The following is a 23,031-nucleotide window of genomic DNA, read 5'->3' on the forward strand; positions in this document are numbered from 1 at the left end:
GACAACGTTTTGATAAGGGAGGCTGTCCACCTCCGCCAGTATTGTGTCGACCTCGTCGTGGTCCAGGAGATTCGTGTTGACCACTCCAGTTTTTCCAAGTTGGCAGGCCCTCAGTATTTCATTGACCTGGTCCGCTATTATAATTGCTTTATGGAGAACGGCCGTCGTCACGTGGAAGTCCCCATCTATTGCGTTTACTCTCCCGATAATGTCGTTCAACTTCAGGAGCAACTCGTGTGTTGTGTCAAACAACTTAGTATTGATGCGAATCTGCTGATTGTTGTTTCTCGCCAAGGTGTCCTCCTCTTTCAAGATGGCATTCCAATCCGATTGGTCCGGTGATCCCGCGACCCACTTCCAGGCTGATCCTAGCCAGTCGATTGAGCGTTGTCTTCGTGTTGGTGCGCCAACCATGCGTGAGATTCCGCCACGTAGATTGTGGACGCACTTGTAACGTCGGCAGGGGATTATGTGCACATGAAATTGTAGATTCTTATAATAAAATAGTTTCTTTGTCTTAAGCCTAACGTTTGTGTTGGTGTTCTTGGTATTTTGTTGTATTATTCGTGTGTTCTTATTACTGAAAAAAAAATTTTATTTGATGTGGTTCAATGTCATTTTAATTAATTGTTCCCCTGTTATGAGAGGTTTTTTGTTTTTGCTTAACTTAAACTAAGAATTGAATTATTGAGTTTTTCTGTTTATTACTAATGTTTATTTGTTTGTTTGTGTATGAAGGAGGTTATGAGTCAGTGAAACGTTCAGTACGCACTTTTATATAGATAAATTTCAATGTTTTGAGGAATTATGATACACTGTTGCCAGTGTTCCCTGTCGAGAAAAATACAAACTGCATTGTTGATCAAAAAAAAATTTAATTTCTTAAATGGGATTTATGAAAGATTTTTCCCGACCTTGTTTTGATAGTGACCTTTCGGTCATCTTCAACCTCCTCCGCTTTGAATCGCTGCTTTTCATTTGTTTTAATCGATAACCATGCGGTATTGTTTCTCTCCGTTCGGTTTGGGTTTCTTTGGTACTACCCAGACCGGGGAGTTATAGGGACTTTTAGATGGTTTGATGATCCCATTCCGCAAGAGTTCTTCTATCTGTCTATCCACTTCCCCTCTCATGTTGGTAGGGTAGGGATAGCTATTTGTGTATATAGGGTCTGAGGTGCTTGTGCGAATCTCAGCCCTAACGCTTGTGTCTACGGCCTCTCCTTGTGAGAGTGGCTCGAAGATTTTGAAATACTCGCTAATAAGAGCGTTTAAAGTTTCCTTTGCAGACTCAGGGTGCTTTTTGTCTAACAGTAGGTGTACATTTAGGGATTTTTTTTAGCAAGAAGGGGAATCTTGATATCGGGTGATATTGTCAGGAGGTCATTTTTCCTGTCGATCAGGGCTTTTAAAGTTCTTAGGGTGTCGTCTCCTATGATGCCGTCAAATGATGTTAGTCCGGGAAGGACAAAAAAGGTGAGAACGGTATTGTTCCCAATCGGCTTAAAAAATTGTCCAGTGATGCAATGCGTTATTTTAACATTACCCCCTGCGGACTGAACGACAAACGGTGTGGGTAGTGCTATAGAGCCGGCGGAGTTCTTGGGGCTTATAAAATTATTGTTAGCGCCGGTGTCTATTAAAAATTGTAGCTTGGCCCCTGTTTTGGTCCCATACTCTATGTATGGTATACTAGAGAGGCGTCGGTCATAAAATTTTTTCACCATCGCCAATACACTGTATCTCCTCCAGGGAGAGCAATGTTCTACCCCTTGCGATGGGTGTTCCATCTCCCCCCCTCATTACCAGAATGTTGTTGATAACACTCGTTGGGAACGGGGTCTGATGATGGAGTGGACTGGATATGGTAAAAGCCTTTGGGCTTTACGGAAGGGATTTAAATTGGAATTAGTGCTCGGGCTTCGCTTGATGCCACCGGCCTCTCCTTGACGCGAGTTAAAATTTGATCTGTAACTTTGGCCTGAATGATTTGACTCATGTTTGATTGCTCTAGCTCCCTGGAATCTTGGGAGGCTCTGCGGGCTTCCGCTGGGAGCAAAGTTGTGTCCCGAATTAATCTGTACCCTATAATTTAAATGGTTGTTGTTAAACTGATTCGTCTGGGGGAACCTTGGTGTGATAGGTCTATAGTTCTGGGGACTTTGGCTAAAGGTCTGTCTAAAAAAAGGCGCCCTTGGTGCAGGTTTCCTCGGTTCCATTTTTTGTAACTCTAGGCAAATAGAGTATGCCTCGTGGACGTCCGCAGGCTTACGGATTATCAGTAGCCTAGAAGCGTCGCCGTTTACTCCCCTTATAAAAGCATTAAGAGCTTTGCCCCTTTGACCGGCAAGAAAAGCATCGGTTATCTCTGCAGAATAATTCATGCTCTTAATTTTATTCATTATGAGCGAGACATGATTATTGATTTTTAGGTAGAAATCGTCCAGTTTTTGGCCTCCCTGGGTCATTTGAGCTAGTTCGTACTCAAGCGTACCAACGTCTCGTTTATCGGCAAAGTGTAATGCCAATACACGTTATAGGCATTGAGTGCCATGTCAGCGTTGCCCCTAATTTTTTGCCTAATCTGAATAAGGAGTGACCTATATAGGGATTTCTCCCGTACGACCTCGAAATCGTTAATGATGGATTGAGCCCTATTAATCCAAGAGTTGTATTTCTCGGATTCTCCCTCGAAAGTCACAAGCTCCCTTACGCAATCCGGTACGGCCGAAGACTCCTTGAGTTCGTACTCCGTACGCGGACGCATTAATGGTAGCGGTATCTCTGGTACCGGGTTGCGTCGCTCGAAGTCAGTTTCTAAAACGTTCACCCTATTTCCTATTTTCCTAACCTCTTCCTTCATGCTCACCATCTGACTGGTTAAGGCCGAAATGGTAGCATCAAGGCGGTTTAAAACTTCTTTCATTTCCTCCATTTTTATAGTTAAATTTTTCTCAGGTTTTTTTCTTTATTTAATTTTTGGGTCGAAGCAGGGAATTTAGCAACAGTTTTCCGCGTTTTTGTTAATTAATTTCTATTTTATTCGTATTTTTTTATTAGTATTAACAGACGTGCGTTTAAAGAATCGTTTCACTTACCATCAGTATTTTCCTCCTTTTTCTTGTTTGTGTGGTTGTAATCTTTCAGTGTTTAAATTTTTCGAGGTCTTCTGTTTTCTTCTTACAGGATTATTATTCTGAAATTAGATTATAATTAGTATGTGATTTTCTTTTTGTTCGGAAAAAAAATTGTAATTTTCGTTTGAGCGTTGTGCGATTTTTTTTTCTTCTCTTTTTTTCTTTTTCTTTGTTTTTGTACTTTATTTTTGTATTTCTGTGTAATTGTGTTTATCGGCGCGGTGGTCCGTATTTATCCGTTTTGGCATTGTGCCTACTAAGGTACGGTTGCCACACAATCCACTGGGCAGCTTTTTCTGAATGCATTCCACATCCGTTAGCCTTTCCAGCAGATTGCCACTTACACGACACATTTTTTATAATTGGAAAAAATTTTCTTCTTCTTTTTTTTATTTCAAAATTGGTTTATAATTTTTGCCGCTCGCAAATTAATTGCCGCAGCGGTTGTCTGTGTTTATTTAATTAAAATTGCAATTTTTACACTCGCGAATAAGCTACCCAATGGTGTGGACTTATCGCCGCAGTGGATTATCGCTTCTTTTGTTTTATATTACTTAGTGTTTTGTGCCCGCGAATATGCCGCGTCACAGGGTACGTGGACAGATCGCCGCGGCAGGTACTAAGTTTATTCACAAATTTTTTTGCGCCCGTGGGGAATGCCTGCTCTAAACGGCAGCATCCTCACCGCAGCGGTAAATGTGATTCAATTCCAATTATATTTTTTTACACGAACACGCACAACGCTTTCATATTTTTTTGGATATTTTAGTTTTTATTTATTCACATATTTTTCACTTTATTCGTTTCTTTTTTCTTTTTCGTCTTTTTTGGGGGGTCCTTGGGTCCCACTTTCGAAAGAAAGTGGAATCTGTTCGGGCGCCAGTTATGGCCAGACATGGCCAGAGGGGGAGTATTCCCCCGGATATTACCTAGTTAGTGATATCTGCATTCTCGTGTTTCCAGTTACAAGTCCCTTCGTCCTTCGCAGCTCGCAAATTAATTTCAACGATGCTACGTTAAAATAAAACAGTAAATCGTGTTTACACGTTACAATGGTTTTATTGACAATTGATAAAGGTGTGCTGGCTTTGGGGGTACAAATCGAAGTGCATCTAAAACATAAGTTTGGCTGGCTTGTTGGCTGCATAACGCTGGCAGAGCGGTTGCAGCGGTCCGATGCTGACAGCAGCGGTTTTGGGGGTTTTGGGCCAAAGTGTTGCTATGCTCCAGGTGCTGGTGTTGCATTTCCGTCCGTGTGCAGGGGTAGGGGAAGCTATGGCTGAGACAGCTAGCGATCGGTCAGTGCTCTTCCATTGTCGCGCTGCTGATAGCAGCGGTTCTGGATATTTGGGCCAACGAGTTGCTAACCTCCAGGTGCTAACTCTGCATTTTGGGTTGGCCGCAGCGATGGGAAGGGGTAGCGGCAGGTATTGCTGAGGCAGCTAGCGGGCGGTCAGTGCTCCTCCATTCTCACGCTACTGCCGTTGCAATTCTGCCGGTGCAATTCTGTCGTTGACGTTCTGTCGCTGCGCTGTCGCTCTGACACCGCTGACGTTTGGTGTTTGCACTACCGCTGCTGTGTCTCTGCTGGTCGTCGGGCTGGCTGAGTGGGGTGATGAGGGAAGTCGCGGTGTCAGGTATCCGGGTCGAGTGGGAAGGGGAGGGCGTTTGGCCGGTGTTAACTTATATGTATATAAAAGCAACTAAACTAATTCACGCGCTTTCTTTTTTTAACAAGGTCTTTGGCATGTACGAAAAATGTTTGAAAAACCATGTTCATGTGCTTATCGTGCATTTGAATTTTATGTGGCAAATATCTAGAAGGAGAAAAAATATTAACTTATTTTCACCAATAATATAAATATTTTCTTACTTTTATTATTGTTATAAGGAAGCACTTTTCAGCGCTTGGCTTTGTGCTGGTGCCTTTACAACTATAATTTGTAGCCAATTCGTCAGAAAATACTTTTCGAATTGCTGCTCTCATAAATTGAGATGGTCCTTCTCTTCCAGTTATCCCTATAAATTGTTTCTGAAAATTAAATCAAATTAAATTAAGAAATTAAAAATTGATTCATATATACAATACATACAAATTGCTGTAATATCTCATTATCCTGCTGTACGTCGTAATTCAGACAACACAATTTCTTTGCTTAATAATTGCTTGGCTTGTTTTTTGCCAAATTTTCTAATATTTATAATATACACTGAGCTCACAAAGTTACTAAAACGGAGTTAAAAAATGCAGAACATTGCACAAACCACTTCAAATTTTGTTAAAAGTACCTTTTGAATAAGATAAACGAGATAAAAGCAGAGAACAGAAAACCAAGAGAGAGCGTGGTTAAGCTACAAGTTCTCTCACCGAATGTTAATGTAAAGCAAAAAATAATCTCCTTTCAATCATCTGAATTGATTAATGTTCGATTGCTTTTACAATTTTTGTTTCTGCTATTTTACATATCGTATTTGAAGGACATTTACGACTCATTTTCGAATCTTTTTCTAGTCGCACGTAAAAAGAATCTTTTTAATCATCTTAACGAATCAGAAGAAGACTCGTCAAGCTGATAAATCGAAAAACGATCTTCCAATTGCTTGCTGGGATGGTGGAAATTTCGGCACCGTACTTATCTTGGCGAAAGCGCTGAAATATCCGGGTTGAAGGACCAAAAATGAATCTGTCGGGGGCCTGGCAGGTGCGGTCCCCCAAATTTTCCAAAGCAGAAAATAGAAAGACTGGTGATGATTTGGCGTGGCGACGATCCGTTTCGTTCGGGTTTTATTTTATAAGTGAGAAAAACAAATGTCGTACAGGAAATAATAATACGACAGGTACATTTTTCCCCAGAGGAAGAGGAACGCTCGGCAAATGGCATTGGGAAGTGCGCTTCATCGGCGGAGCAGCATCATCGGCGCTCATAAGCCTGCCTTTGCTTATTAGCGAAATCAGTAATGAATTCTCCATTACGGCAGTTTCTTACAGTTCCTCGCGGAACAAATCCTCTGCGTCTTTTCCTTCGATTTGATTCTGAATCAAAGAAGCATTTTCGATGTGCGAATTCAAAATTTCTAAGCGACATTCTGATTCGACTGGATTTAGAGATAGTCGACCCTCTTGTAAGTACTGCTGTATTCGGGATATACTCCGCATTATTCCATCTCGTTTATTTTTAATCTCTTCGATGTCTTTGCTCGGCATTATTGTTTATTAAAATTTTTTAAGAATCGAAGAGTGTGTTAAAAAATTATTCTTTATTCGAAAGAAATAACAAATAAAATGAAAAACAAAAGGAAACGCTATAGCCGAGTGCCGCGATTATAAGATACCCGTTACTGTTTACACAATTTTAAAATATTTATTTTGCTAGTGGAAATTCACAAGGCTCAACCTTTTGTCAGAGAAAGCATGTTGAGTAACTGATAGTGACGTCATTGCCCATGTGCGGCCTTATAACCTACATTTCTTAGTAAACAACGAAATAATGTTCGGATTTCGAAAATCTTTGGTAAATCAATAGATATTGGCAAAAATATGGACCTCACGAATCTTCATGCTTCATCTTAACTTTGTATCTCTTATAGTTACTGAGATTCCAGCGTTCATACGGACGGACAGACGGACAGATGGACGGACAGACGGACCTTGCTTAATTGACTCGGGACTATTGGTCCTGATAAAGAATTTATATAAATTATAGGGTCGGAAACGCATCCTTCTACCTGTTACATAATCTTTTACTCTAGGAGTAACGGTTATAATCACTGCCTTCAAGTCGAAGTTCAATGCCCCGCCAAACATTGTAAACCGAAAAGAAAGCCACTTCATCGGTGGATTGGGTCAGCATAAGGCATATTATCTAAACTGAACCTATTTTCTGAAGAGATAAGTACTTTAAATACATGAGGCTTTGTGGTAATACAGCGGAATGTGCCATTTCAAATGTTTTTCGTACTTAAAAAATTCGGAAAAAGCTTAGGACCTGGTATTTCTCAGCCCTGTGCCTTTATAATCGGTATTGCGAGGATGGAGGAATTATACATATAACGATACAATATTCAACTAGTAAATGCAATCACAATTATATGTCATCTTGACTGGCGCCTTCACTTCTCAATATTTGCTAAAGGTTTGTCTAAAGAGACCTTAGACTCAGGAGTAAGTGTGGTAGGATGTCGATCCTAATCAAAGATACTAAGGATCCGCCAACGAAAAATCAAGTACATCCTTTTTAATAATTTTCGGGATCAGTTAAGAGGGACGATTTACAGCTAACTGCGAAAGCACATAAGCTGTCGTATTGAACTGTGAGGTTGAAAATGGAATATAATTCTTATAGCTTTTTGCACTGCGTAGACACAGTCTGGCCTAACCCGGGAAGCTGATTTTGGATGAATCCGTTTTGTGACAATAAGTCAATTTTATGACTGATATTTGCATAAGAGGAATAGCAGATTTCCAGGCATATTTCCACGGCATATCTGCCGTGTACAGTGTGTAAAGAACTGGTCCCAATACACTCCCCCAGAACGCCTGGAAGTGGTTCAGCCTGAGAATTGCGTTAAACACTAGCGTGAGAAACCGCATGCATTTAAGTGGTCGAGTTTTAAAAGTTGTGGCATCTTTCTTATCTGGGCCTGGTGATTTTGTATTGTTTTAACCATATAACTTCTGTCACGACTTCTTCAAAGTGAATTCTTGTAATAAGCAAGCTAATTTGACAGGGTGACTCAAGAAAGTTTTCAGCTTCTGTTATAGGATTGTTAATATCGTTTGACTGGAACACAGAGTGCAGGTGTTGTGGAAATGCTATTGCGGATGATTATGTTTCTTTTGTTAGTCTTTTTTTATATATTTAGTTGCTGGGGTCTTGGGATTTTCTCTATTATGTAGGCTTATCAATTGACAGAGTTTTTATATTATCGATTCGTATGCTAATGAGTTGTTTTTAAAAATAAAGATATCTCATTAACATTGTTGAAAAGCCCATTGGTATTCCATTATGAGTTTCGGAGAATTCCTGACAACATTGGCACTGAACAATGTCCGTTGCGTTATGATGGGGCTCCATTTTAAAAATTGAAAAAGGGACACTGGATCAGGAACTGCATAAAATGGAAGAAGGATGGACGTCCGAAGCCGAGCTACCAGAATGAACAAAAGAAAATGACGAAAAGGAAAGCCAGGAGGCGTTTTCTACCATACCAAAAAAGGAGCATCGTCAGGATTCAGGAGCATCTAGTCGGCGATTAGATACCTGCCGCTATTGCAAGAAAAAGGGACACTGGATCAGGAACTGCATAAAATGGAAGAAGGATGGACGTCCGAAGCCGAGCTACCAGAATGAACAAGGAAATTGTGCAGAACCAACGTTAACTCTCGTCTCAGTCCACAATAGCGTGTTTGCAGCAGAGGCAAACTCAGAGGTCGACTGGTGGATAGACAACGGTGCAACAAAGCACGTTGTGAAGACTGCGAAGTATTTCGAGCATTTTGAGAAGTTTGAGAATCCAAGTTGGATCAGAGCAGCTGGAAATGAAACCTTGTCAGCTTTGGGCCAGGGCACAATCAAAGCCAAAACGATTGTCAATGGAAAAATTCTTTTTCTTTCTTTGAAAAATGTATGGTTTGTTCCCAATATAATGAAGAACCTGTTTTCAGTTTTGGCTGCCCAAGACAATAATCCAAGTAGTCGTTTTGAGTCGTCAGCAACCGAGTGCACCCTCAAAATAAACGACAAGATTATCCTCGTTGGAGCCAGAGAAGTTGGAGGAACACTCTACAGAGCAGCGATCGAGCCCATACTTCCAGAACGAAACGTCGATGTCAACGTCGCAACTTCAGGAACTTCAATTCTCCAACTCTACCACGAGAGGTTGGGACATATGGCCAAGAATCACATCAAGGACATGCTCAAAAGAGTAGCTTTTGCGAGCCTTGCATCCTTGGAAAGGCACATCGATTGCCAATTGGAACGAGGAAACCAGCGATGAAGCCAGGGGAACTGATGTCAGGCGATTTTTGCGGCCCATTTGGATCATTTCACCAGGTTTCGATACGGGTACATCGTCAAGCAGAAGTCAGAGGTCAAGGACGTGCTGCGACACATGGTTTCTCACGCCGAGCAACAAAAGCACACAATTCGGGAATTCCTGAGCGACAATGGAGGAGAATTCGACTGTGCAGGAGTAAGAGAAACTCTTCAGGAAGCTGGTATAACTTTTCGACTCACCGCTTCCTATACTCCAGAACAAAACGGTGGTGTCGAGAGAGAGAATCGAACGATAGTCGAAATGCAAGAACTTTCAAGTATTCTAATACAGAAATAAAATTTCCAGAAGCAATTTGGGCCGAGTTGGTCAGCACAGCAGTCTACGTTCTCAATAGGACGGGCAAATCTTCATTGAAGGGTTTGAGCCCTTACCAACTTTGGCTGGGCAAGAAACCAAGAATCAAACACCTTCGAATTGTAGGATCGACGTGCTATGTTCACATTCCATGCCAAAAAAGATAAGGGAGGGAAATACATATATAGACTCACTTGCTCACGTACACATATACACTCATCTATTATGATGTATACTACCCCCGGAACTCAACCGCATTCAGGGCGTGCCCAACGGTTGCCGTAACATGCTCTTACAAGATGTTTACAAATCAGATGCATGCGTGAGAAGTGACCTTTTATTAGAAGTGAAATTAATTAGCGCTGGGAAACAATGGGTACACGCAAAACCACAACCTCTTGTATCCTTTTTATCTATGTGTTGGAATAGAGAGAACAATACTAAAACACACATTTTATTACGGGGCGAGCATGGATCTTCCTCATCGGTTGCGCATGTCATGTTTCCACTCACATATGGGGTTCCCGCTCAACCATACACACGCACAACCAACAATTTTTGTAAGTCAGGCAAACTGATCTACCTACGAGATTATAGCTGGACTTAAAGAAAAAGGTTTTAATGTCAAATATATATTAAATAAAAGCAAAGTTCCACAGCCAATCTTCAAGGTAGAGTTGGAGCCTGAAAGTATGGATTTGAAAAACAATGAAGTTCACCCAATCTATAAGCTTCAATGTCTATTGTACCGTAGGATCATCGTTGAGGAACGTCATAAGTGGAATGTGCCTGTGCAATGCAAGAATTGTAAGGAATACGCCCACATGAAAAAAAACTGACAGCACACTACGCGCAATCTGCGTTGCCTACGGGGTCGCAAATTCAACTAAGGCCTACGCTATAAACAAGGAGAACCACTCTGCCAAAAAATGTAGTAATTGTGGTGGAAACCACATTGCAAATTACAAAGGTTGTCCTATTTATAAACAGTTGAAAAGTCGACTAGGCAAACATATAACTGCATCTCGAAATCCTGTAACCCGGAACAATTTTCCTCACGTTCCGTCGACCACGACGCCGGGAGCTTATTTTGCAGAGGCGTTAAGATATAACAACGGGACATACGCCTCAGCATTTAAGCTGACAGGTCAGCAAACCACTGCTGATTCAGTGTAGCAACCAACATTGAACCAGAGTCCAGAAACTACTGGCCAACATATTACCGCAAACTCACAATTGCCTTACGGCGTAGAAGCAATGCTGGTAACTATAACCAACACAATGGTAGCAATACAGCAAACGCTTTTGGAGCTATTAATCAAACAAAGTTCTGCTTAGATGGTTTCCTTAAAAATATGTTTCTGTAATACGAATGGCATCTCACAGCACAAATACGAACTCTCACAGTTCCTAGATCAGTTTGACATTGACGCCATGCTGATATCAGAAACACACCTAACAAACAAAACTTTTTCAACTTCATGGATTTACATTTTATAAAACAAACCATCCTGATGGCAAGGCTCATGGCGGTACTGGAATACTGATCAAGAAACCCATCAGGCACTATGTGTTGCCATCATTTGCTACAGCCTGTATACAAGCTACATCAATACACATCGATACCAGAAACTGTACCTTAAACCTCTCAGCTATATACTGCCCACCACACTTTTCCAATTCCGAACATGAATTTGTACAGTTCTTCGACCTATTAGGTGACAATTTTCTAGCGGCTGGTGATTTGAACGCAAAACGCAAAAGCTTGGTCTCCTAATCCTAATAAAGAAGCCTGACTTGATCGAATTTTCCGTCACAAGCAGAGTGGCTAGAGAGCATGTCCACGTGGAAAACTTAACAGATCTGTCATCGGATCACTCGCCTATTTTACTTCATCTCTACGACCATCCACAGAATGCATACTTGCTCTAACCTCCCTTAAAACAGATTGGCTTAAATACAGAAAGTTTGTTAGTACCCATATTGATGGCTTCCCAAACATGTACCAAAAAGAAGAGATTGACAGCTCAGTTGAAGAGCTAGTGTCTGTTATCTTACTAGCTGCACATCACTCCACCCCTATTATACCGGCTTGTAATCCTGATAACAACTGGCGGGCTTCTGCGCATATTAACGAAGGCTTCGGAGGGAGTGGCAAGCCTATAGATCGCCTGCTACAAAGGAAAGGCTTAAAACAGCAATCTATATTCTACACAAAGGCTAAGAAGATGAATATAATCGATCTCAATTATCCTATCTGCAGCATCTTTCACCAAACAGCAAACGATATCCACTGTGGGAAACAAACAAAGATCTTTTCAGAGGCTACCGTGCCTATCATATTCCAATCAAGAGAAGTGATAAAAGTTATAAGTGTTGAAGATAAATGTTTCTAATTCAAAATTACCCGCCAAGTCAGAGGGCCTTGAAATGTCATATCGATAGTACATATCGATGAATCATAAACACATAACTAATCATAACCTAAAAAGCTGTTAAAGAGGGTGAATAAACACGCGGTTGAGTTTTCAATAAATATTGTTTATTTACTGGCCTAAATAACAAATAAATAAAAGTTATAATAGGTTATGGGCCCAGGAACGTTTTGTTCAGTTTAAAGTAAAAAAAAAGGGACATTTCTCTCGATTACGATGGATTTGGCGAATCACGTCACGAAGCTCTCAGGTGCGACCGATTGGCCGATTTGGAAAAGAAAAATTAGGGACCTGATAGATTATCACGACGGTGCTCTCGACGCGTTGGACGGAAAGATCGTCAAACCGGATCCATTGCCAGAAGGCGCCTCAACAGAAGATGCAAAGAAGCACAAGGAGAAGAGCGACTTTTTTCGTAAGGCCAATAGCTATGCAAAATCCATGATTACCACTGCGGTCACGGACTCGGTGTACCAGAAGATCATGGACAAGGATACAGCACACGATACGTGGGAAGCTCTGAAAAATCAGTTTGAAGCAACAGCGAAGGACCAGGTATTCAGGATATGCAACGAGTTTTTCGCTTTCTCTTTGAATCCAGGTAACAATGTATCAACCCACATAGCAAAATTGCGTAGTCTATGGAACGATTTAAATCAAGCTTTGAAGGCTAAAAATGAAACTGAGCTGCCAGACTTAATACTTGTTTGTAAAACGCTACATATTTTGCCAAAAACCATTGAAACGTTCCGTCAAAGTTGAATGCTCTTGACAAAAGAAGAAGAAAAGACTTTCGACGAGTTAACTAATCAAATGTTCATGGTCATGTTTGAGAGAAATTTTAGAACAAAAGAAAATGACGAAAAGGAAAGCCAGGAGGCTTTTTCTAACATACCAAAAAAGGAGCATCGTCAGGATTCAGGAGCATATAGTCGGCGATTAGATACCTGCCGCTATTGCAAGAAAAAGGGACACTGGATCAGGAACTGCATAAAATGGAAGAAGGATGGACGTCCGAAGCCGAGCTACCAGAATGAACAAAAGAAAATGACGAAAAGGAAAGCCAGGAGGCTTTTTCTACCATACCAAAAAAGGAGCATCGTCAGGATTCAGGAGCATCTAGTCGGCGATTAGATACCTGCCGCTATTGCAAGAAAAAGGGACACTGGATCAGGAACTGCATAAAATGGAAGAAGGATGGACGTCCGAAGCCGAGCTACCAGAATGAACAAGGAAATTGTGCAGAACCAACGTTAACTCTCGTCTCAGTCCACAATAGCGTGTTTGCAGCAGAGGCAAACTCAGAGGTCGACTGGTGGATAGACAACGGTGCAACAAAGCACGTTGTGAAGACTGCGAAGTATTTCGAGCATTTTGAGAAGTTTGAGAATCCAAGTTGGATCAGAGCAGATGGAAATGAAACCTTGTCAGCTTTGGGCCAGGGCACAATCAAAGTCAAAACGATTGTCAATGAAGAACCTGTTTTCAGTTTTGTCTGCCCAAGACAATAATCCAAGTAGTCGTTTTGAGTCGTCAGCAACCGAGTGCACCCTCAAAATAAACGACAAGATTGTCCTCGTTGGAGCCAGAGAAGTTGGAGGAACACTCTACAGAGCAGCGATCGAGCCCATACTTCCAGAACGAAACGTCGATGTCAACGTCGCAACTTCAGGAACTTCAATTCTCCAACTCTACCACGAGAGGTGGGGACATCAGGACAAGAATCACATCAAGGACATGCTCAAAAGAGAAATGGGCATTCAAATCAAGATTGAGAGTAGCTTTTGCGAGCCTTGCATCCTTGGAAAGGCACATCGATTGCCATTTGGAACGAGGAAACCAGCGATGAAGCCAGGGGAACTGATGTCAGGCGATTTTTGCGGCCCATTTGGATCATTTCACCAGGTTTCGATACGGGTACATCGTCAAGCAGAAGTCAGAGGTCAAGGACGTGCTGCGACACATGGTTTCTCACGCCGAGCAACAAAAGCACACAATTCGGGAATTCCTGAGCGACAATGGAGGAGAATTCGACTGTGCAGGAGTAAGAGAAACTCTTCAGGAAGCTGGTATAACTTTTCGACTCACCGCTTCCTATACTCCAGAACAAAACGGTGGTGTCGAGAGAGAGAATCGAACGATAGTCGAAATGGCAAGAACTTTCAAGTATTCTAATACAGAAATAAAATTTCCAGAAGCAATTTGGGCCGAGTTGGTCAGCACAGCAGTCTACGTTCTCAATAGGACGGGCCAATCTTCATTGAAGGGTTTGAGCCCTTACCAACTTTGGCTGGGCAAGAATCCAAGAATCAAACACCTTCGAATTGTAGGATCGACGTGCTATGTTCACATTCCATGCCAAAAAAGAAAAAAGATGGACGAAAAAGCTGAAAAGGGGTACCTGGTGGGTTACGACGGCGATGAGAGATATCGTATTTACTTACCAGAGAAGCACAAAGTAGTCGTGTCGAGGGACGTACAATTTCAAGAGAAATTCAGCAATTGTGAACCAGGCGTCGACCTACCTTTTCAAGATTTTGAATCCAAGGACGTCGTAGAAAATAAGGAAGAAGAAGACGAAACAGGAAGCGAAAGCAGTTACGAAAGCAGTTAAGAAAACAACAAGAGAAAAATGCAATCAATGCGGTTGAGGGATCGTTCGAAGTTGAAGAGACCGGAGCATCTGGATGACTACGTAGCAGCAGCCGAGAATTTTGTGCTGGAGAGTCCAGATTCCTTCCATGAAGCCATCAACAGCAACGTCGAGTGGAAAAAGGCAATGGACAGGGAAATTGATTCCTTACATCAGAATGAAACTTGGGACTTGACAAGACTCCCCAGAAGATCGAAAGTACTTTCGTGCAAGTGGGTCTATCGAGTCAAAACCCACAACGACGGAAGTATCGACAAATACAAAGATCGCTTGGTCATCAAAGGATTCGCCCAGAGACGAGGGATTGATTACGACCAAACTTTTAGCTCTGTCGCAAGAATGGAAACAATCCGCTCAGTGTTGAGCGTTGCAGCCAAAAATAATATGTTTTTGGTCCAGTTTGACGTCTCGACAGCTTTTCTATACGGTGAATTGGACGACAAGGAGATTTACATGCAACAACCTGAGGGATACGAGCAAGGACAGGGGCTTGTTTGCAGATTGAAGAAGAGTCTCTACAGGCTTAAGCAAGGGCCGAGATGTTGGCAAGAACGCTTCGGAGGTTTCCTGCGGAAACACAATTTCAAAGTCAGCGAGGCAGATCCATGTCTCTACATCAGGGAAAGAAATGGCAAAAAGATTCTACTCGTTGTTTACGTAGATGACGGACTGTCCGCAGCAACAGATTCGCAAGATTTGGAAGAATTTTTGGACGAGCTAAAATCAGAGTTCAAAATTGTTTCAAGCAAGGCTGAGTGCTTCTTTGGACATGAAATCAAGAAACAAGAAAATGGACTAAAAATAAGTCAACAAGGGTATGCCACAAGGATTTTGGAGCGATTCAGATTCACGGATTGCAAAGCTGTTTCAACCCCACTTCTCAAGAATTTGGAAATTACGACAGCAGGGAAAGAATCAGAGACGACTGCCTCATGCTTGGAACTAGACCAGACTTGGCTTTCAGCATCGGATTTCTTTTAAGAACGCTTGAAAATCCTGCAAAAGAAAACATTGTTCAAGTGAAGAGGGTTTTCCGTTACATTTCCGGTACAATCAACGTTGGGATAGTCCATCGGAAACAAAAGAAGGGAATCCTCGAATGCTACAGCGACGCTGACTTTGGTGGCTGTACTAAGACCGGAAGATCTACATCAGGGATCTTCATCATGTTTGCTTCAGGAGCCATATCATGGAAAAGTCAAAGGCAGGCTATGGTGGCCATTTCTACTACTGAGGCTGAGATCGTAGCAGCAAATGAAGCTGCAAAAGAAATAATTTGGCTAAAGAGATTGTTCCAGGAAATCGACAGATTGGACCGAGCCCCGATTCTCCAGGTCGATAATGCTGCTGCCATGAGACTGGCCCCGAATTCCATCGCAGGACCAAGCACATAGCCAACAAGCATTTCTTTATCAGGGAAAGAATTGCTGAGGGAAAATTTGGGATCGAACAAATCCCGACTGAGGAACAACTCGCTGATATGATGACGAAGCCGATCCTCAATACTCGTCTCCGGATTCTTTGCAACAGGATTGGACTCTTCTGAAGGAGAAAAAAACACCATTTATTTTTACTTTATATAGTCATAAGTCATAAGTTTAGAACTTTGAATTCTCACAAGGGAAAGTGTTGAAGATAAATGTTTCTAATTCAAATTTACCCGCCAAGTCAGAGGGCCCTTGAAATATCATATCGATAGTACGATAGTATTGAATCATAAACACATAACTAATCATAACCTAAAAAGCTGTTGAAGAGGGTGAATAAACACGCGGTTGAGTTTTCAATAAATATTGTTTATTTACTGGCCTAAATAACAAATAAATAAAAGTTATAATAATAAGGACTTAAGTAAAAAATGAAGCGCCAGGACATGATTTAATCTCCCCTAAAATGAATGTAGAATTGCCGAACTGTGCAGTAAATCTTCTTACCACGATATTTAACAGCATGATGAAATTAGGCTATTATCCGCAACATTGGAAAAAGTCTGTCATCACTGTATGAAATGTTTATATGGCAGGATCACCATGAAATATATATCAAATTTGTTGTACTTGGTTTATTCTTTATTTCAGGGAGCAGCAGTGGTGCCGCTCCAAGGCTTGAATTGATTATGTCTTTACAATATTCTTATAAGTCTAATTAAGGCTAAGTCTCGTTGCTGCGCTGGCAGGCGGCGCAGGCGGCGGCAGAGAGATGGCTATCTATGTACTTATGTATATAAGCAAGTTAACACTCCTTAGGGGTAACAAACAGTCGGTAGAAATCTTGGGTGATTCTTGGATCACCCTAGTCTTTCTAGATGCCGACTCAGCATACCCGCCTTTGGTGGCCGTGCCTGGATCCCATTGGTTCCCGGTATGGTGAGTTATGCTCAGTTTGCGATCGTCAGCATTTCCCACTGTCATGTGGTCGGGCTGCCGACTAAGCACTCTACTGCTAAGTTCCTCAGTTCTGTTTTATAATCATTTGAATAAAGAGCATTTAGCTCCGTCTTATTATTTGCATTTGCCCACTGAGCTTAAGGCCAAGGGTATAGGGGGGCAGTCACCCTCTCGACATAAACTTTATTTTACACTTCATCAACCCTACCGGTGGCACACCATCAGCGGCCACCAATTCTCACCTATCTTGAACCGCTACTACTCATCAATCACCCTACCGGTGCCCCCTCATCATCGGCCGGATCTGGAACAGCCTTACCACCAGGCAACCGACTAAAAGATAACTAACATATGCCCTCTTATGTGAGGAGCACGAGGGGTATGCACATGCGGTCCGTTCATGCAATTATGCCGACGCTAGCACTTTCTGCGAGTGGCCTAAGCCATAGCGACCGGTTCATATTTCGGCCACTTGGGGTTTATGACCGGTACCATGAATTATGTAAACACTGCAACAAAGTGTTACAGTGCGTACCCTTTAAGAACTCGGTACAGTGGGTATTCAATATTAGTGCATACTACATTTCCCTACTTTTGAAAAATAACGTAATATTATGAAGTTATTTTAATAATAATATTTAGTTAGTAAAAAAATTGTGTGTGTAACTATGCATGGCCATACTAAGTACAATTTATGAAATAAAGATTTTTAATCTATCTTTATGAACTGTTTGTTTCTTATTTTTATTATTTGTTATTACTATGTTATCTCTATTTCCTATTTCCGTTACTTTATACGGACCTATATATTTAGGATCTAACTTATGACCTGTCTCGTTTTTTAAGTAAAAACTTGATCGCGTACTGATATACCTATATCTCTTACTTTCTGATCATATAGTAGTTTATTTCTATTCTTATTTGCTTCTAACATAACTCTAGCTCTTTTATAAGCTACCTCTAATCTATATTTACTCTCCTTAGCATAGTCATCTATATTATATATTGTTTCTACGCTATCTATGCTATTAAAGTGTTTCGGTAAATTACTTGTTTTACCAAATACTAGCTCATATGGACAATAAATATGTGCCATAGAGGGGGTCGTGTTGAAACAAAAGACAAAATATTGAAGCCATACGTCCCAATCAGTTTTATCAGCCGATATGTAAGATCGTATGTACTCATTAAAATGTATGACTTCTCTTTTGTTCCAACTGTCTGGTGGTGGTGTGATGTAGATGTTATTGTTTTCAAATATTTGCATAAGTCATTTATAATTGAATTTTTGTATTCTGTTCCCATGTCCGTAATGATTGTCTTTATTGGACCGTACTTCAGAATAAATGATTTTGCTTTAGCGACGGTATTTGCGTTTTTATTTGCAACTGGTATGGCAACTAGATATTTTGTTAAATCACATATTAACGTGACTACATATTCATTGCCATTTTCTGATTTTGGTAGTGGAACAACAGTGTCCACTATTACTCTGTCGAAAGCGTTTATTGGTGTATCGGTTATTGTTAAAGGAGTCTTTGTATGCGATGTAATTTTTGACTTCTGACATTTATGACATTTTCTTACGTGCTCAGTTATATCTTTAGACATACCTTTCCAGTAATAGTGTCTTCTTACTTTGTAAGTAAGTAATATTCCTGCCATGTTTAAATAAACATAACATATCTTTTACATGCAATGCCACTACTTTACGTACTTCGTCATTGTTTATGACCGCGTATACGTTGGGCCTAGAAGCTTTTTCAATAGTTTGCTTAGGCAATTCTATTTCTTTATTTGCATCCGTTATTATGCAAAACTCTTTGCTGAAATCTGGGTATTGTAATAAATTCGGTTTTATTAATGCCGATTTAAGATGTTCGAAGGCATTCTGGTAATGAATTGTCCATTCGAATTTAACATTTTTTTTACATAATATTGTTGTGTGACGAGAATATTCGGCAACATTTTTTATGAAACGTCTATAATAACAATTTTGGTAATTTGGCCGAAGCGAACGGACGTGTTTTTTCTACTCTCGTTAACTTTGTTGGCTATTTACGAATATACGCTTAAACCGATACGAATTTCTTTGTATTAATAAAACCTTCAGCCGTTTGCCTTCCGCGCAGTGAACTAAACTGTGTAGCTTTTGTTTCTTTTGTTTAAACTCTCAATTTACTTAAATTATTTTCACATTCTCCTATTTCTCGTCTTTCGCGATAAACGGTTCCTCTCCCGCTCGCGTCTCTCTCGTGTTGTTTATCTATACCTTATCTTGATTTCAATCTACTCCCCCGCTCCCTCACACCTTTCATAGTGTGCACATCTAAAACTTATCTTGTTTTTATTCTTCTTTTTCTGTTCTCGCACAGTGGGCTTTTATCGATTAAATAGTGCTTAAAAATAAAAATTATAAATCATTATGTCTGAAATTGTCTGCTACTTAAAATCTTGTAACAAAATAATTACAACTAACCAGCCAAGCGTTTTGTGTTGGCTTTGTGATAATATGGTTCATGCCAAATGTGCCAATTTCCGTGCCACCGTATCGGATGTTTTGGCCCGAGGCGATTCCGGCTTACATTATTGCTGTGAAAGTTGTCGGGGGACTCAAAGGGAAATGAGATCTTTTATGCGGCAGACAAAAAATGGTTTTCGTGAGGTGCTCGGCGCTTTTCGTAAAGCCAACGATTTGCTCACGGCGCTGGACACCCAATTTAATAATGTCCAATTGTTAAATGAGTCTCCAAAGCGTAAAAAATCAAACTCTTGTGTGCCGCAGATCACTAGTTCCCTTCTCGCTTCCACTTCTTACCTTCAGAATACTGAAGTGTCGCCGCAGCTGTTTGGAACGCCTTTGGCCAACACTCCGGTGAGTACGAAAAATTCGGCATCCGAATTTTCTGGACATGATGGTAGGAAATCGTTAGATAGTTTGTCTGCTTCAAGGCTCCTGGCTCCTACAGAGCCAATCTCCATTAACATCAACCCACCCGATACACAGCAGGGGAATTTCGTGCCCGGACTACCGGCGTGCACTGGCGGTGCAGTATCAGAACCTGCTACACCAAAGCCCCTAAAGGTAATCCCACCTGAGAAACATATATTTGTTTCCCGGCTTTCCGAGGATACGTCTGAGTCAGACGTATTGGCATACATACAAGCCAGAACGAAAGCCGACATTAAGGTGGATAACATAACTAAATTTAAATATCATTATAACAGAATAGTATCATCATTTAAGATTCGCGTCCCCTCGGTGGAATTTGACAAAATGTGCTCAACCAAGTTCTGGCCGAAACACATTTTCGTCCAAGAACATCGACCGGGACATAAAAAAAAGAAAATTAATCGACCCGCGGCGGTAAAACTCCCTCAAACAAAAGCCATTGAGCAAACCCTCGCAAAAAACTAACATCGTCTCTCATTCTTTCCTATCAGAACACAAGGGGATTGCGTACTAAGCTTCCTACTTTGTTTTCTGAGAGCTTTTCTTTTGCATCCCAAATAATTGTTTTTACCGAAACATGGCTGGTTTCGGAAATTCTTAGCTCTGAAATGAGGGACTGGGTAATTCTTGATAACGTCGTATTTTTTGTCAGCTGGCAAGATTCCTTTATCAGTGCATTTATGTCCCAGAAAAGTGACTTCATGAATAAAAAATGAGCATTTTTCAGGATGTAACTTAAGGTTGTATTCCCTACATTTCTCAAAAACATAAGTTAAGTTTTTAAGCATATGTTTTTCGGAACAACCTATAACTATTAAGTCATCCATATAAAACAATGCTTGTGAAGGTTCTAATCCAGAGAATGCAATAGTCATCCTCTGAAAAGAATTAGGCGCTATTTTTAAACCGAAAGGTAATCGTGTGAGACGATACGAGCCATTGCTCGTTGAAAATGACGTTATATTTCGTGAACTTTTTTCAAGTTCAATTTGATGAAAGCCAGACATTAAGTCCAGACATGAGAAATATTTCGCTCTTCCTAGTTGATCCAAAATATCATCAATTCTAGGTAGCGGGAATTTATCCGACAACAGTTTTTTATTAATCTGTCGATAGTCAATTACTAATCGCCATTTTTTCGTATCAGATCCGGGGAGTGATTTCTTTGGAACTAATAACAGTGGGCTATTATAGGCTGATTTATTATTTTTATTTTTTATTTTATTATTTTTATTTTATTGTCTATTAGTTTTTGTACCTGTATGTTAATTTCATCCTTTTGACTATGTGGACTTCTATAATTTTTTATGTAAGCCGGTTCTTCATCTTTCAACCTAAGCTTTTGCGTGTAGAAATTGTTTGTAGTTATTGATTCGGTTTCGAGTCCGAATATATTACTGTACTGTGTGCATAAATCAGTTAATTTTTGCTTGAAGTGGGGTGGAAAATTTTTGGATAATTGAGTTGAACAGTTTCTTCTCTATTTTCTGGATTGTTCGAACTAAGTCATAGTTCGAAAGTGGTTCATATTTTAAACTGTGAATATTTACTATTTGGCCAGTACTGGTTGTATTCAGTAATCGGACAAATGCATTTTTGGTTGTTGCGACTGTGTTCGCAACATAAATGCCATGTTGAATTTTTTGATTAGGTATTAGTATACTTTCTTCATCTGATGATATATGAATCTCTCGGACTGCTTCAGATCTTGCTGGTAGAATTATGGAATTATTACCAGAACTGTATGTTATAGGAACATAAATTGGAAAATTCAAATTATTTGGTCTTAGGATAAACCAATCTTCATTATGATTGAAGTCTCGTTGACCATTGAATTTCTTTATGAAATCAATGCCTATTATTCCATCACATGGTATTGCGAAATGCAAATCTACTATATGAAAATCGTGTGGAATTATATATTTATCTGTCTGTATCTCGAGGGAAGTTAAGCCTTTTGATTGAATTAGCTCTTGGCCTATGCCCTGAATGTTTATTTTATTATCTTTCTGAATATCACGAAGTCTATCAGAATTTTCTTTTAAAATTGATATGTCTGGACCAGTGTCAATTAAGAATACAAGTTTTCTGTTGGTTTCTGTATTTGTAAAGTTTACAAATATATTAAGACTAAGATTGATGGTGTGAACATTGTGGTTTACTGTTGAGTATCTGAAGGGTGAGAGTTTCCCGAATTACTCTGGGCAATTCTCACAGAATTGTTTGTATTATTGTTATTTTGGCCTCGATTCGAGTTGCCACGGCCTCTTGAGTTCCCTATATGTTGGCCTCGTCCATTACTGTTATAGTTGGAACTGCTGTAGTTGTTGTAATTATTATTACGACTACTATAGTTTCCTCTCAAGTTTCCACGTCCGCGGTTTCCACCACACTGTGAATAATTTTTGAAATAAAGGACCGTATTAGGTTGTCCAGTTGCTTCCGTGCAACTGTTCACGAACTTGGATATGGCATCATTCATTGTGTTGAAGGTGCCAGCCTGCATGATAAGTTTTACCTTATCAATTGCGCAGTTCTTAGTCATTGCCTTGACGGCATACTGAGTGGAATAATTCCTTGCCAATTCTAGTGATAGTCCGTCTGATATGTATGCTCCTTCTAAAGCTTTCGACATAGTAAGTTTGTTTAAATCTTCCTCTTCTATTTTGGCGTATACCTCTTATAATTCTAATTCGTTTGTTTCAGCTGATTCTGGGTCAGGTGCAGTATCTACTGCTATGGGAGTGTTTAGCACATTCGGTATTACTATTACTAAACTGAATTTTTGTTTAACCGATATTAAATTAGATCGTAGTCGTATCAGAAGTTTAGATACCTGAGACAAATGATCTTGATTCAATCTCTCCCTGTGACCATGTATTAGTATTCGCGCTTCGTTAAAGTTCTCTACTAATATCTCAACATGTTTTCTAACTGTGTTCTTCTGGATTGGTCTATTCTGGGTTAGTGACTTATACGATTTATCAAAATTTGCTTTGATATTATTTATTTCTTTGTACAATTCATTCCAGTTCATTATATCATGGGCATTGTGCTTAGTTTAGCCATTTTTTTTTTTAATTTTATTTGTATACAAGTATTTTTATTTTATTTTT

The 23,031-nt window shown here is 40.2% G+C and overlaps 1 protein-coding gene across 1 annotated transcript; it reads left to right on the top strand.

The window, feature by feature from the left end:
• The first annotated feature begins 3,712 nt into the window (after positions 1 to 3,712).
• Positions 3,713 to 9,133, top strand: LOC121529788. Its single transcript, XM_041817757.1, has 2 exons — positions 3,713 to 3,727; positions 8,318 to 9,133. The coding sequence occupies exons 1-2, from the start codon at positions 3,713 to 3,715 to the stop codon at positions 9,131 to 9,133; spliced, it is 831 nt and encodes a 276-aa protein (XP_041673691.1).
• The last annotated feature ends 13,898 nt before the right edge of the window (positions 9,134 to 23,031 follow it).

Source organism: Drosophila eugracilis, unplaced genomic scaffold (assembly GCF_018153835.1).
Source record: "Drosophila eugracilis isolate 14026-0451.02 unplaced genomic scaffold, ASM1815383v1 contig_1116, whole genome shotgun sequence".
Taxonomy (NCBI): domain Eukaryota; kingdom Metazoa; phylum Arthropoda; class Insecta; order Diptera; family Drosophilidae; genus Drosophila; species Drosophila eugracilis.